Source organism: Thunnus albacares, chromosome 18 (assembly GCF_914725855.1).
Source record: "Thunnus albacares chromosome 18, fThuAlb1.1, whole genome shotgun sequence".
In the NCBI taxonomy this organism is placed as follows: Eukaryota; Metazoa; Chordata; class Actinopteri; order Scombriformes; family Scombridae; genus Thunnus; species Thunnus albacares.
In genome coordinates this window covers 3,879,445-3,895,536 of record NC_058123.1, presented here as the reverse complement: position 1 = coordinate 3,895,536, position 16,092 = coordinate 3,879,445, and the positions used below count along the sequence as shown (strand labels likewise).

Genomic DNA, 16,092 nt, shown 5'->3' with positions numbered 1-16,092 from the left:
TTTTTATTAAAGCTGCACTGAAATATGGCACACTGTGAACTTTTTGGTTGATCTGCTTCAGAATTTCATTAGAAAAGGTTTTAGTGGAAGGTTTCAGTGTCACAAAATGGTACTGAGTGGGGGGTTTTATTTTGGAGGGTTGGTCGAACAAAACAAGATATTTAAAGACATTATCTTCAAATAATGACAATAATCCTTAGTTGCAGCCCAAATTACCTCAGCTGCTTCCTACTAAGGGTCTCAAAAGATATTTATTTATCGATTGTACAAAACATATTGACCGTCAACAGAAATATCAGCGACTAAAAGCTCCAAACCACAAATGTCGGTGACGTTATGCGGCTTTAAAAAGCTCAAACGTGTCGGCTAAATCATGCAGGATGACTAATAACACCGGCAGGCGGGCTTCACAGTGACATGCCGTGATGATTCAGGGTTAGAACAGAAGGTCTAATCACTATGTAATCAATGCTACATCACAACAACACACACATATATATTAGATGTTCAATTAACGCAGCATGCAACAACTCTGCACCTCCCTTCTTCTCCCACAGTTTTAAGCGTGAAGACAACGCCATGGTTGGAGGAGGAGGAGGTGGAGGTGGAGGTGGGGTCAGGGAGGGTTCAGGGATGTGTGGGGGGGGGGTGGGGTGGTGGGGGTCACGGTGATGTCAGCAGCAGGATGTGATGTCAGAGTGGCGGCGGCGGCGGTGGTGGCGGTGCGAGTGTGTGCAGAGAAGGACAGTTGAAAGTGAAGGAAGTGACAGATCAGGCTTCAGTTTGTCTCCAGCTGCTGTAAAAAAAAATGATGAAAAGTGTTCATTCTTTTCTACTTTTGCCTTTTTAAGAGAGTAAAAAAACACACATCAGTCAGGGACATGTTGAGTTATTATACATACAAACACGGTGATACATTATTCCATTACTGGGACGCTTCACAGCCTTTGTGTCTTGTTATTTTTTATAAGAAACTGCCTCCTCAAGAGTTCACACCTTCTTTGTTTTCCGCTTTGTTGTCATAAATCACACTTTTGCAAGGTTTTTTTTTTACCTGTCGCCACAACATTATATTGGACTCTTTGGTCTGTGTAAATCCTGAGAGAGGTGGAAGAAGTATTCAAGCCAAGACAGCAATGTAAAAATACTCCATTACAAGTAAAAGTCCTGCATGAAAAACCCTACTACAGTAATAGTACATAAGTATTATCAGCTTGATGTAGGTAAAGTATTGCAGTAGTGGTTTAGTGAGTAAGTAAAATGTATTTGTGTATCGCATTTCCTAATACAATATACAGAAAAGAAAGAAATCATAACAGATGAACCATCCTAGTTACGTGATTTAAAAAATGCACAATACACAATAAAAAAAAAAAAATGCTGACATGGTGCATTCAGGTAACCCTGCCTGTCTCAACAGGTGTGTCTTTAGCTGCTTTTTAACAGAATCAGCAGACCGTCCGGGTGCGAGCAGAGTATTTCATAGTTTAGGTGCTCGATCACCTCGAGTCTTAAGGCGAGCGTGTTGGACAGAGAGACGTTTAGCATATTTAACCTGAGAGAGCTGATGAGTGACGGTGAAGTAGATCAGACACATATGCAGGAGCCTGAATGTGCAAAGCTCTGCAACAGACAACTGGATCATATAAGAAACAGTGAAGAGATTCAAGTACAGATGTAACATGAGATCGTTTGTTTGACTTAGTGAATAATCCGTGGCATCGTTCTGGATTCTAGTTTGGTCCCTCTGACTGATATATTATTATATATGACATCATTAGATTATTAATAGTGAAGCATCAGTGTTAGAGCAGCATGTTACTGTTGTAGCTGCTGGAGGTGGAGCTAGTTTACACTACTTTATATACAGTTAGCTAGTTTAGTCCAGTGGTTCCCAACCTAGGGGTCGGGGCCCCTCCAAAGGGTCAGCAGATAAATCTGAGGGGTGGTGAGATGATTAATGGGAGAGGAAAGAAGAAAAAACAAAGTTCTGATACACAAATCTGTTTTCAGTTTTTGGACTTTTTCTCTAATCTTTGATTTTTGCTGAAATATTGGATCATTTGAACATTTATTGAAATGAAAGCATGTGAGAAGTTTAGAGGGAAAAATCACTATTTGGTGGAGCTGTTAACAACTCATAGACATGTGAAATGTGACCCCGACTACACACTGCTTTTTGTAAGACGTCAAAAGACAAAAAGGTTGGAAACCACTGGTTTCATCTTTAACAATGTGTTGTATTTTAAAAGCTTGTTATATTATCCATTGTGTCAAATCTTCATCTGAAAAGTAACTAAAGCTCATTGTGTCAAATCTTCATCTGAAAAGTGACTAAAGCTGTCAAATAAACGTAGTGGAGTAGAAAGTACAATATTTCCATCACATGGAAATACTCAAGTAAAGTACCTTAAATGGTATTTAAGTACAGTACTTGAGTTAATATATTTAGTATTTTTCCACCACTGTTCGCAGGATTCAGCCCAAAATTACTTTCAGGTCTTTAGAACTGATTCCTTATTGATCTCTTTATATGGGGCCGTCATGTGTTTAATTTTCACACTTTAATTTATAAAAACCTGCAGAATCGGTGAAATCTTTTAAAAAGGCATTTATTTAATTGATACCACACAGTTTTATTACTACTGTTGTTTTATCGTTTTTATTTCTATTATTATTATTATTAAATAAAATCTTATACTAGGGGTATTATTTCCTGTTTTATTTAATTAATTAATTAAATGATTTATTTAAATTGTCTGATTTTACTGCCTAATTGTAGCACTTAAATGTTTTAACCATGTAAAGCACTTTGTAACAGTGATGTATAAATAAAGTTTATTATTATTTTTTATTATAACTTAAAAATGCGTTGATTATTCATACGCGCTTTTGTTGTGTGTTTTGCTTATAAATGTGCAGACAATGTTAAATACATTGCTAATAAAGATATTATTATTATTATTATTATTATTATTATTATTATCACTGTTATTATTATGATTACTATTACGATTACTATTATTATTATTATTGTTGTTATTATTATTATTATTGTTGTTGTTGTTATCATTATTATTATTATTATTATTACTATCATTATTATTATTTATGATTACTATTGTTATTGTTATTATTATTATTATTATTGTTGTTGTTGTTATCATTATTATTATTATTATTATTACTATCATTATTATTATTTACAATTACTATTATTGTTATTATTATTATTATTATTATTATTATTATTATTATTATTACTATCATTATTATTATTTACGATTACTATTATTATTATTATTATTATTATTATTATTATTATTATTATTATTATTATTATTATTATTATTATCATTATTATAAAGCCGTGAAGCATCAAATGCTAGTGTTGGAAATGTTAAAAGAAGGATTTTATCTGTATAATGTGGCCTTAAAGCTGCATTTTAATATTTTTCAGGTCAAATGTGTGAAAGTTGTCAGTTGAAGTGACTATAAAGCATTTTAGCGTCTTTTAGCTCTTTGTTTTGGTTTGACAGGCTGCAGTCTCATTCACACTGGATATATGTCTGCAGGGGAAGTGGGGGAGATTTTAATCTGGTCTGTGGGTCATTTTTCAGCTCCACCCCAGTAACGATGAACTAAATTAAATTAACTTGGCTGCTCCAGCTGTCATTTAAATCACCGCCTTGTATTTTAAAATGGATCTCTTGAGTTTTTGGCTGATGTGACAGATGGAAACATGCTGACACCGACACGTCAGCCTGTTCGCCTCTGTTAGGACTTGTGTGTGTGTGTGTTTCAGTGTTACTGGTTCCTGGTTGGGTGGAGCTGGAGACCATTAGGGAAGTGGAGGGAGCTGGCCGTTGTCTCCCAGTAGGTTATATGATGATTTCCTGTATAGTTACTTCAGCATTTCCTCTGTTAGTCTGGCAGTTGCTCCATCTGCCCGCCTCATCTGTTATCTTATTATTATTTGTTATCTTAATTAGACAAAACTAATCTCTGTTAAATAAAATTCTGTTTCAGTTCATCTCTTGTATGTTTCTCTTATTGGTATGATCTCAGAGCTGAACCAGTATGACAACATAACAAAATAAAAGCATCAGGAGACTCTGATGTGCTGCTGTAATGTCAGCTACAGGTAGGTGCTGCTGTTCTCTTTCAGACCCGTTTTTACACCAGATTTGTTTACATTTTGTCAAATAGTTTCCATTAAAAGTGCTGAATCAGCTGTTAGCAGCTCCTGTTTGCAGCGTAACATGATGTACAGAAACTATCACTAGATTACTTTGATACTGAAGAAAACTTAGAGGTTTAGATAATAAATATATACTCGGGAAGAATTACTAACGGAATTTTTTATTCTTATTCTTCTGTTTTTCTTGCTGTAATCATTCCTCCTGTTCATACTGACCATTAGAAGATCCCTTCATAATGACCTTACAATGGAAGTGATGGAGGACAAAATCCACAGTCCTCCTTCTGTGCAACAATGTATTTAAAAGTTTACCTGAAGCTTCAGCAGTTAAATCAGTTGGGTAACAGTGTTTTTGGTATAAATTTCCCTCTCTTGATGAGTTAGTGTGGAAGGACAGAAACAAAAAGGGAGAAATTTGTACTATAACAGCTGTAATTTTGGGTTTTGTCCTCCATCACTTCCATTGTAAGGTCATTATGAAGGGATCTTCTAATGGTCAGTGTGAACAGGAGGAATGATTACAGCAAGAAAAACATGTGTCACTGTTCATTTTGGCTCCTGAATGTTGTTTTAAGACACACATGGAAAAAAGGTTTAAGTAAATAAACTAACTACCACTCTTCACCTCATCAACTACATTTGATCCTGAACATATATTATGAAATCTCAGCCTCTGCCTGTAAAGGCCACATCAGGTGACTGACGTCTCTGTAAACAACTCAACAACTGGCTTTAACAGGACAGGAGGCCTCGTGTCACCTAGGACACACGACATGAACCGAAAACTTCGGACATGAAGGTTGATATTCATATTTTACAATTTAGGCGACATCTTAAAGGGCAGATTCACAATTTTTCAAGTGTGTCTTAAACAGCAGTCAGGTGTCTGTAATCATTCCTGCTGTTCATACTGGATATTAAAAGATCCTTTAAATGTGCTTTTAATGTAAAGTGATGGAGGCCAAAATCCACAGTGTGTCCACACAGACATTTAAAAGCTTCAGCAGTCTGAGTCAAGTGGATATCTGACACATTTACAGTCTTTTTAGCATCAAATTCCCTCTTTGTGTTTCCCTGTTGAGCTGCAGGTGGAAGTATAGTAACAAAAAGAGGGACTTTGGCACTAAAAAGACTGTAATGTTGAAAGATATCTACTTGATTTGACTCATTTGGACGCTGAAGCTTCATATTAGCTTCATATTAGCTTCATATTAGCTTCATATTAGCTTCGTATTAGCACGGACTGTGGGTTTTGTCCTCCATCGCTTCCATTGTAAGTGTATTATAAAGGGATCTTCTAATGGTCAGTATGACATATTCACACTTTGAAGAATTTTGAACCTGTCCTTTAACACTGCAGCTCCTGAATGCTTTTTTTTTTTTATTATTTATGAACCATTAGGAGTCTGTAGAAATTTCCTCCTAATGAGTCATCAGACAGAAATGCACTTTGCAGTAAAAAAAAAAATCGAGCCAACCATAAAAACCCCAATGTTCCAACGTCTGAGCTTGTACGGTGTTAAATTCTGTCTGAAGCCAATGTCAAAAAATCACAGCCGGGGGGGTTACTGTACCACACAAGGCCTCTCTCTCTCTCTCTCTCTCTCTCTCTCTCTCTCTCTCTCTCTCTCTTAGACCATCTATAAATAAAACCTGGAGAATGTCACTATCTCTAGCGGACACAGGACGGCACAACACCGAAGACACATCAGCATACCTTCAGAAACGGCAAAGAAACAGAGATCCGGATGGTTAAAAGCAAAATCCTGTTGCGAGGCCAAACGAGAGAGAGTCCCAACCACTGTCACACAAACACCACCACACGCTCTGGGCAACACACACAGACTGAGTGGGGCATGTAGCAGTAAAGTCAGAAATAGAGTCACACACATACACATACAGTGACAAGCAACAGGACAGAGCTGACAGACGAGTCCTCTATAAATATCTGCAGGCATAGGGAGGTCGAGGAGAGGAGAGGAGGAGGAGGAGGAGGAGGAGGAGGAAGGGGGAAGGGGGGGGGTGTTCTGCCCTCTTTAGAGAACAGCTTGAGATCAAACCACAGAAGAAAACAAGCGAGAGAGAAGTTTAAAGATGTGACACCATCGATAATCTGGTGAAACTCTGGTTTACAACAGAATTAAGGAGAGTTTGTTGTTGGAAAGTGTGTCAGCGTGGTGGAGGGGGTTTTAGGGTTTAGAGGGGAGGGAGGGGGGTTGTGATAATGGATGCCGGCTGTTCCGACACATGTGAGGACCTGTTTGACTGACAGCTGCAGCTGAGGGAGAGAGGTGAGGAGGAGGAGGAGTCTCTCCTGGTGAATGTGAGGAGGAAGAGTGGTGGTGGCAGAGAAGACTTTTACTGCACAGGTCCGTTTGTTTTATGCTAACTTCCTGGAAATTATCGCTGCAGTAATTGGCAGGTATTTAAAGGTTGATTTGTAGGACATCGTGCAGAGAATGAGGTGCAATTTGGTAGAAATTATAAGAAAAAACAGAAAAAAGTGTGAGTTTGGTTTAGTTGGTAAGTGCACTCTTGTTATACCTGGATTCATATGTAGTTGCTAATTTGCAGAAATTCGTCATAAATGAGATTCTTAACAATTCTTTAACTGACATCACTAAAAAGGTTGGAAACCACAGAGGAAAGAAGAAAAAACAAAGTTCTGATACACAAATCTGTTTCCAATTTCTGGACTTTTTCTCTAATCTTTGATTTTTGCTAAAATATTGGATCATTTGAACATTTATTGAAATGAAAGCATGTGAGAAGTTTAGAGGGAAAAATCACTATTTGGTGGAGCTGTTAACAACTCATAGACATGTGAAATGTGACCCCGACTACACACTGCTTTTTGTAAGACGTCAAAAGCCAAAAGAAGGTTGGAAACCACTGGTTTCATCTTTAACAATGTGTTGTATTTTAAAAGCTTGTTATATTATCCATTGTGTCAAATCTTCATCTGAAAAGTAACTAAAGCTGTTAAATGAATGTAGTGGAGTAGAAAGTACAATATTTCCCTCTGAAATGTAGAAAGTAGCATCACATGGAAATACTCAAGTTAAGTACAAATACCTTAAAATTTCTACTTAAGTGCAGTACTTGAGTAAATCACCATGTTGTCGACTCCAGACATGTTTTAAGATGTCTATAAATACTCTATTTTGAATAATAATTAGTGTCTGATATGGTTTTTCCATTGAAAAAAAAGAGATCAATTATCTAAAAATCCTTTGGAAGCCAGTTGTGATGTCACAAATCCTGCTTGTAGCCCCGCCCCCTTAAAAAAAATCAAGATTTTCAATGAGCTCAGAGAAAGTTTCTACTTTCAGCAGATGAAAACAAACGATACATACATGATTCTGCACAGAGAAACTCAAATAATCCAACCGGAGAGGAGTAAAGTTTCTGAGTGTAAAGGGGGACTTAAACTGGACCGGTGAGGGTTTTTAAGCAGAACAGGCTCATGTTGTACAAAAAGCCAGAGATGCAGAGAAGCGTGTCCGTGCTGTTATTACCAGCAGCACAAAGTCTAATAATCAGCTCCAGATAATTCAGATCGCAGCTGCCAGAGTTTGAACTGGAACAAAGAAACTATTTCACATCACTCTTGCTCTGAGGTCTCTGCGCCCGCGTCCAGTTTCCAGATCAGTTTTTACCACACGGTTGTAAACGTGTTTCTGGAGATGATGCATAGACTCGACCCCGGTTGATCCCTCAGACTGTCTGCTGCCTCTCTCTGATGAAGAGCAGCTTTCTTCCATTTATTTTGCTGTGTTAAAAGCTTTTTGGTATTAAAGTTGCTGCACAGACTGTGAACCCTCTAAAGCAGGTGGACTATAAAAATACAGCTGACTTGACTGTTAAAAACACATTTTTAGTCTGGAATCTGTTGTTATTACTTCACTGTCATTTCTTTATCATGTTCACTTCTGTTCAATCTTACAGGACGACAGTTATTAAACATGACGGCGGTGGACGTGGTTACGGTATTGATAACTGCTGTTTTACGTGTTTTTACACTCACCGATCATTTTATTAGGAACACCTGTGCAAACTAATGTAATACAACAACTCCGCCATGAATTCTACTTTTATATTTAAGCTTATACATTTTCAGTTTTTGTTGACATCGTCAGAAAGTTGATAATTCTACTTTGTTTATTATTATTAAGGTCATAGTGGTTAATGGTGGTGTACTGCAGTGCATTACAGTGAAAAGTGTTCGTAATATTTTGTCCACCCCATTAAAATACATACATTAATTTGACAGTGGTATTGATCTTTTCATCTCTCTGTAAGAATTACACAAAATGTAAAACTAGAAATGTAGGAATACTCATTACAAGTGTAAGTTTTACAAAGAAAAAGTACTTAAATACTTAAAAGTAACAGTAGTACTACATTCTAAGGCAGCCTTTATATGCTGTAACTGATGGCTTTATTAATGGTTAATAAATCATTTACAAATACTTTATGAGCCCTTAATAAGAACCAGGTTTGGGTTGCCAGATTGTGGAAAATCCTCCTTCAGCAGCACAGTTTGCTCGTCTTCATCAGAAAGACTCCGGCGGACTGTTTGACCACTTACCTTTAAGAAACCAGCTGCAGGAACATCGGGACCAAAAAATCCATTTATAAACAGTTTATTAACTTTTACAGCGTAATGCATTAATATGAGAACAGTTAATTAATAATTTATTAACATTTATAACAACAGGTGACTTAACATTTGCTGATGGCTTTTAATTAATGATTGACTAACATTTGTAACTGCATCATTATTATTATTACTGATGCATTAGTGTGTAATTAGTAACTGTTTTTACTTATTTTATACAAGGTTGGGTAGTAAAATCTGTATTTTAAACACTGACTGTTTTGAATATAAACTATAACAGCTGTCAGATAAATATAGTAGAGTAAGAAGTACAATATATCACGAGCTATAAAGTAGCGTGAAATTGAAATATTCAAGTAAAGAATAAAAACCTCAAATTATACTTAAATTTAAGTAAACAGACATTTTTTCCCATCACTGCTTAAACCTCAATCGGTGATGTCAGAGCAGGTGTTTCCCTATCAATCGTCAATATCTTTCATTGTGAATTGGCAGCAGCTGATGCTCAGGGACGGATGGAGGTGATGACGGATGCTTGGATGAGCTGCTCCTCGTCTCGTTCCGTTTCTCCTCAGTCTCCAACATCTGGAATATAAACCAGCGGCAGGATCCAGTGATGTCACGTGTTCTCAGTGGTTCACGTCGTGGTTAAAGCTGACACGCTTCGTTTCGACTGTACTGACACTCACTTCAGTATCTGCAGGTTTTTTTTTTTAGGTGTTTTTATCTGATGTTGACTCATTTGTATGGAAGCCCATTTGAGCCAATAAAAAAAATTAAATAAATAAATGAAAAGTTGGGCCTGATAAAAGTACTAGTGAGTCAAATTTTGACACACTGAGATACTACGTCCAAATTTTGATTTACTGTCTCATCATTTTGATTAAGTATCTCATCATTTTGACTTGACCATGAGTATTTTTTTTATTTTTTTTTTACAGCGAGTGTTGCTTCCAGGTTTTGCTCAGTTTCTCATTGTAAGAGAAAAAATATTATTTTTCATTATTTCACTACATACCAAATTATACATTTTTAACAAGAGACTTTTCTCGTTACATCATATCAGGTTATGTTGTTTTATTACAAAAGTTACTTTTAGCATCAACATTATTACTGTTTAGTTTTTTATGTTTTAGTTCATTTTTCAAATGTAAAAAGTCCTGCTCAGTACAACTTAGTTATAATTCTTTAATTATTAAATTTAAGGGATCCTTATGAAAAATGTTATTCTATGTGTTCACGTTTTAAAAAACAAATACAAGCTCATGTATAATCAGTTTTTAACCCTTAAATATCAATATCGGCCTCAAAAATCCAGTATCGGTTGAATATAAACTTAAAGAAAACCTTTAAGTTGTAGAAGTTATTATTACAGAACGTTTTGAACAAAAACATCCAGACTGCAGTAAAATCTATAAAACAGTAAAATAAACATCCTAACAAAAAATACATAGAAAAATATAAAAATGATTAAAAAAAACTAGATATCTTAACAAAAAAATTAAAAGTGAAAGTAAAATATGGAAAAATATCTTATTGGCTAAATTACCAAACATTCAAACAGTGAAATATCACATGATACTGCTCATGTATGAGCCTCTAAGTTTAAAACCAATAAAGATAAAAAACTAAAATAAATATTTATAAAAATACATATGAATATAAACTGACACCAACTTATGGTCACATGACCTTGTTTCATAGGTTGTGGTAAATTAATTAATGGAAGCAGCTGTTAATGAGGCCTAATAAAGAATATAAAGCCTCAGTTTATATCCCAACAGATGCTGGATTTCTGATGCAATTACGACTTTGATATTTAAGTTGATAATTTATGGGCTAATATTCATAAACATAAACATTTCTGATAAGAATCCCTTAAATTTGATGAATAAAGACAAAAGATAAAACTCTCTGGTGGACAAACCAGATTATTATTTAATGATTTAATAATTTAGAAATGACCTAAAACATAATTTTGTAATTTCTGTGATGATATTTCTTGTTACTTATTGGCTGAAATACACACACAGTGTTATTTCCTCTACTTCAGATGGTACCGTTTGTGGTAATTATCAGTATAATTCACATTAGAATAAAAACATTGTGTAATTATTGATAATATGGATGAAACACTTGCTCATATTTCATAAAAAGCAGCTTCAGTTGGTAGAAAACTCTCAAAAGTGACAGCAGGCAACACGGAAAAAGGATTTTTATTCATGAACTGTTTGTACAAGCAGTCCAACACGCAACTTCCTACCTGTCTCCAAAACAAAAACAAAACAACAAAAAAAAAAAGTCATTGAAATAAAATAAATTTAATAATAATCATTGAATAATATTATCAATTATATATCAGTATTATCATAACCTTAATGGCAATAATAACCCAAAGCCAGTAGTATTTGTGTTTGTTTGTGGCATATGAAAAAAAAAAACCAAAACAAGGATTCTGATGGGTGTAAACCGGAGGATTTTCTACAGCGAGCTCTCGGCTGGAGCGCTCAAACACGTGGAGGAGAGACGGAGCGAGATCGCTCCCCAGACACGCAATAAATATGAAAGAGCAGGAGTCCGGTATTCAAACAAAAATAATCATCTGGAACTCGCAGGTACGATATCTAAAGTCTTTATGTGCAAGATTCGAGCTGAAGTCTTCACCACAAACAATTATACTCACATCAAAACCCGCCCCCCCCGCCCCCCCTCGACCTCCCCCGAAACAATTTCATTTTGTTTTCTACATTAAATCTTTTAAATAAACCTAGAGCATTTTGTCATTTCATATACACATATATTTATATATACTTTGATTTTTTTTCCTATATGCCATCCTTTTAAATTGTCTTGTGTGTTGAGCGTGTTTGAGCAGAGAATCTGTGTGTGACAAAAAAAAAAACAAAAACAAAAACAAACAAAAAAAAAATAGTCCACTGAACGAACATACAAAGCGATTAATGAAGCGCACGTATGCTCACACGCTCACATGACATACATACAGTGTGAAAGAAACCTTTTTAGGAGCGAGCAGAGCGAGCTGGATGTGTGTGTGTGTATATGTGTGTGTGTGTGTGTATGTATGTGTGTGTATGTGTGTGTGTGTGTGTGTCGATAGTCCTGATGGCAACATGGTGGAAAGCCAGAGCCGCCGTACACACACACACATATTTCTTCTCTGGGAAACAAACAAACAAACAAAAAAAACAAAACAAAACAAAAAAGGTTTGGTCACAGTTTTGTACCCTTCAAACACTCCAACAAAACCTCCACCGTTAAGTTCATGTGTGTGCGCTGAACTCTTGTTGTTGTTGTTGTTGTTGTTGTTGTTGTTTTCGTGGCTGCTGCCGAGTCCGTGGTGAGAAGGGTCAAAAGTTCAGAAAGGAGGCTTCCCATTGGTTCCCACTCAATCAGCAACAGTTATTTGGCACATTTAACAACTATTAAGTAACACATTGGGCTAAAAAGGTGCAACAACGTAAAATTTCAATGAAAACAATAAAAACCATTTTGGTTTATAAAAATAAAAGACACCTCGAAAAGGTGACAAAATTTCTCTATAAGACGATAATTTCTCCCCCTGACTGGTAAAGGCTACAAAAGAAAAAAAAAAAAAAAAAAATCACAATGCACCCCTAATCAACCCTTTTCCTACTGTAGGTCACACATAACAGCTCTGGAAATGCATGGACATCACAGACGAGAGGACACTGTACTGCATGAGAAATTAAAAACCCTGAAATTTATGAATGTATCCAACAATAAATCCTTTCTGGCGCTGCTCTGCTGCGTGCTCTTTTTCAAAAAAAACACAGCGGCTTGTTTCTGCCCCATCCTGCGCTACAAAACTTCCCCCCGACGCCGGCGAGTAAAAAAAAAACCGTTTCACCTCATCTGAACTGTGTCACGTTCAAGAAAAACAAACATAAATATAAATCATTAAATCGTAATTGGAAAAAAATCCACCCTGAAACACTGGAAACGGGAGATGAAGCGACGCTGCTGATGTGTTGAGACACGACGTCACGCTAACATGCTAACACGCTAGCACGCTAACATGCTAACACGCTAACATGCTAGCACGCTAACATAACATCATGTCTGCTGTGATCAAAGAGCCGAAAATCTGTGTAAGATGAGCAGATAGAAGTTTAACTGTTCCCAAAGTAAGTAAAGTATCTGTAATAACAAAAATTACTAAAAAAGTGTGGTTGATGTACAGTTGGTAGAATTTAAGAAACATTTTAATAGTTTTGTTTTTATCAGCTATAAACCGTTAGACATTGTAGGAAAATGACTGCAGGGTCGACAGTACTGAGCAAAAAGAATTTAAGATGCAGTCATCTCATTAAAATCTTAATATATTAGTGGAAATAAGAATTTTCACCACAAAATGGTGAATATTCCAGCCAGTCTATTGTTAATAAAAGACACTAATTAAAGGGCTGGACTTGATGATGCAGAATAAAAGTCATATCAGCTGCTGTAATCGACCCTCACCTGCAACGTTTTGATCCTTTTTCTGCTATTAAACATTAACTGTGTTAAAAGGCTGAAATATACATTTATGGTACATTTAATGGGAGCTGCAGTAACACATTTTATCATCTAGTGCTGTAATAAAGTAGTTTACAACGTTTTCGGTCATCTACTGTATGTCTCCATGAACTTTAAACAGGATGTTATTTAACTCTAATAATTACATAAAGGTGGCGACTGTTACAAACTAGATACAGGAAGTTGAGCTACAACAACTCTAGATTTAGATTTATTTATCTTTAAGCTTGCTAACTTTAGCAGCAGGTGGTGTTTACTGTATATTAATTATTGAAGTTATTTTATTCCTAAACACAAATATGGATTTGTTATTTTTAAATTTAATTATTTGCAAATGAGCTGAGCTGCTCCACAGTCTAACTAGTCCACCTGCAGAACTAAACACTGCTTCTACGTCAGAATAACGACAGGAAACCATGAAAAGTTTTTCACAATAAGTTTACAGTTCGTTGGACAAAAAAACCCAGAATGCATTGCTCACCATATAGATGTATTTCAAATTAAGAGTTTACAACTTGTTTTATTCTGGAAACATCTCTTTAATTGTTTGCTATCGCTCTCTCTACCTAACGGTGTCATGAGGCATTCTGGGAAACGTAGGACGACTCGACTCGTTACAGAACTACGAGCGCTGCTTTACATTTCCTTCCCTTCAAAAATAACACCTGAAACGCCTCAAACAGCTTCAGTAACACCTCCGTTTGTTGTGTTTGAGGGTGGATTTTTTTCCCTTAATTAGCTTCAGCTTCTTCCTCCTCTTCCTCATCCTCATCCTCTCCCCCCTCCCCCGCTGCACTCACACGTCCCACCAACAGCTGACTGAAATCATAAAAAAGGATTGATTGATTTGATTGATGGATTGTTGTCTCTTCTTCTACGCGTCTTTTGTCTCACAACAAAACATACGAAACACAGAGCGCCACTTTTCTTCTTCTCTCTCCTTCGCCTCCGCGTATTCAAAAAACTGACACAGTCCGGCTGAGGTACGCCGCCGCCGCCGCCGCCGCTCGCAAAATATCGCGAGTGTGATTGAAAGCTGTCAGACTCATGCGCCCACCCCGGCAGGAAACGAGCCACCTCTCTTCCCCCCCCTTCCTTCCTCCTCCTCCTCCTCTTCTTCTTCTCCTCCTGAAAGCCCTGACAAACTGACAGATTCACGAACAGGCAGACAGAGAAGTCCACCGACGATGCAAACACGTTGGACTAAAACACTGGAGATGCACAGAGAAGAAGAAGGGTTGCTTATATACACTCAAGAGTCACTCTGTCACCCTCTTCCTCCTCTTCCTCCTCATCCTCCTTCCAGCCACATCTCTCTCTCTCCTTTTTTTTTTTTCCTGCAAGTGTAGCCTTCATACACAATAGTTACACCGTTGTCCATGGTTACCGATCCCCCCCAGGTAGACCAGTCTTCAGGGTTCCCATAGCAACCGGCTGCTGTTTTGTCAGCCAATGGAATCTCAGTCTCTATGGTAACTAGGCTGTACAAGAGCCAATCTGATAAGAGTCTGTGGTCCTTGTACTTCCGGTTTTTTTTCCCATCCGTGCTGGAATGATGAGCCGCTGCCTCCTCCTCCGCCGCCGCCGCCGCCGCCGCCGCCGCCACCAGCGATTTCTGCCACCAAGCAGGTTCCTCCTGGGTGCTCAGATGACTCAAGTAAATATTGATGTTGGCACTTTACGCACTTCAGTAACAGAGGGAGGAGCAGTAAGAGGGGAGGAGGAGGAGGAAGAGGAAGAGGAAGAGGAGGTGAGGGGAGGAGGAGGAGAACCAGTCGAGCAGCCTTTTTTTTTGTTGTTGTTGTTGTTTTTTTTTTTTTTTTTCTCCTCTCGTAGAAATACATTCCCCGCTGAAGCATCCGCGACGCTTCAGAGGGAGAGAGAGTCAAGAGACGAGAAGAAGGAATGCCGACAATAAAGATCTGTGGCGGAGTCCGTCAGAGGGAGAGAGAGGAGGAGGAGGAGGGAGGAAGGGGAGGAGGAAGGTCCTCCCGGTTCACCTGGTCTGAAGCTTACAGAGCGAGGTGATGGGAGGAGGAAGAGGAGGAGGAAGGAGGAGGGGAGATAAAAAGAGAAAGACGGGGACGAGAGAGAGAAGATCGGGCGTCACATTCATGCAGTTACTTCACATGCTGAGTCCGCCCGAACGTTTCTCTCCTCATCGTCCGTTCTTCCTCTCGGTGACTGGCAAGGTCCCATGGCAGAAAAACAAAAACAAAAAAACTATATCGCGCTTATGATTGGTCGTAATGTGTGTGTGTGTGTGTGTGTGTAAGTGTGTGTGTGTGTGTGTGTGTGTGGGCTGGTGGTCCGTACACACTGCGTGGCGTGGCGGGCGGTGGGGGCTGATGATGATGAGGGAGGACGAGGAGTAGGAGGAGGAGGAGGAGGAGGGGGTGCAGTGTGTGTTTATATGTCAATGTGTGTATATGTGTGTGTAGGAGAGCGCATGTGTGTGTGTATATGCGGTATATGTGTGTGTGTGTGTGTGTGTGTGTGTGTGTGTGTGTGTATTCACAGGCCATTGCTATTGCGGTGTGTGAGGGGAGGTTTGGAGAGCTCCACCACTCCGGCCCGGCCTTTCCCGATGACTTTGGGGGCGCGGCGCAGCAGCTTCTGGGCTTCTGTGAACGCTTCGGTCAGCTCTTTCTTCCACTGCACGAACTCTGGATCGCTCTGCACACACGCACACACACACGAGCAAACACACACA

The 16,092-nt window shown here is 38.0% G+C and overlaps 2 protein-coding genes across 4 annotated transcripts in view; both read right to left on the bottom strand.

Moving 5' to 3' along the window:
• Positions 1–6,062, bottom strand: part of LOC122968027 (unconventional myosin-XVIIIb-like) — a 61,627-nt gene extending 55,565 nt beyond the window's left edge. For both annotated transcript variants that reach the window (XM_044332933.1, XM_044332934.1), the window contains exons 1-2: positions 5,919–6,062; positions 543–796 (exon numbers count right to left, since the gene is read on the bottom strand). In XM_044332933.1, the coding sequence (XP_044188868.1) occupies positions 543–581 (39 nt within the window). In that variant the 5' untranslated portion in view covers positions 582–796; positions 5,919–6,062. The remainder of the gene's footprint in view (positions 1–542; positions 797–5,918) is intronic.
• A 4,957-nt stretch (positions 6,063–11,019) lies between these two features.
• Positions 11,020–16,092, bottom strand: part of grk3 (G protein-coupled receptor kinase 3) — a 76,582-nt gene continuing 71,509 nt past the window's right edge. For both annotated transcript variants that reach the window (XM_044332968.1, XM_044332969.1), the window contains 2 exons: positions 12,912–16,055; positions 11,020–12,866 (listed from right to left, as the gene is read on the bottom strand). In XM_044332968.1, coding sequence (XP_044188903.1) covers positions 15,894–16,055 — 162 coding nt within the window. In that variant the 3' untranslated portion in view covers positions 11,020–12,866; positions 12,912–15,893. The remainder of the gene's footprint in view (positions 12,867–12,911; positions 16,056–16,092) is intronic.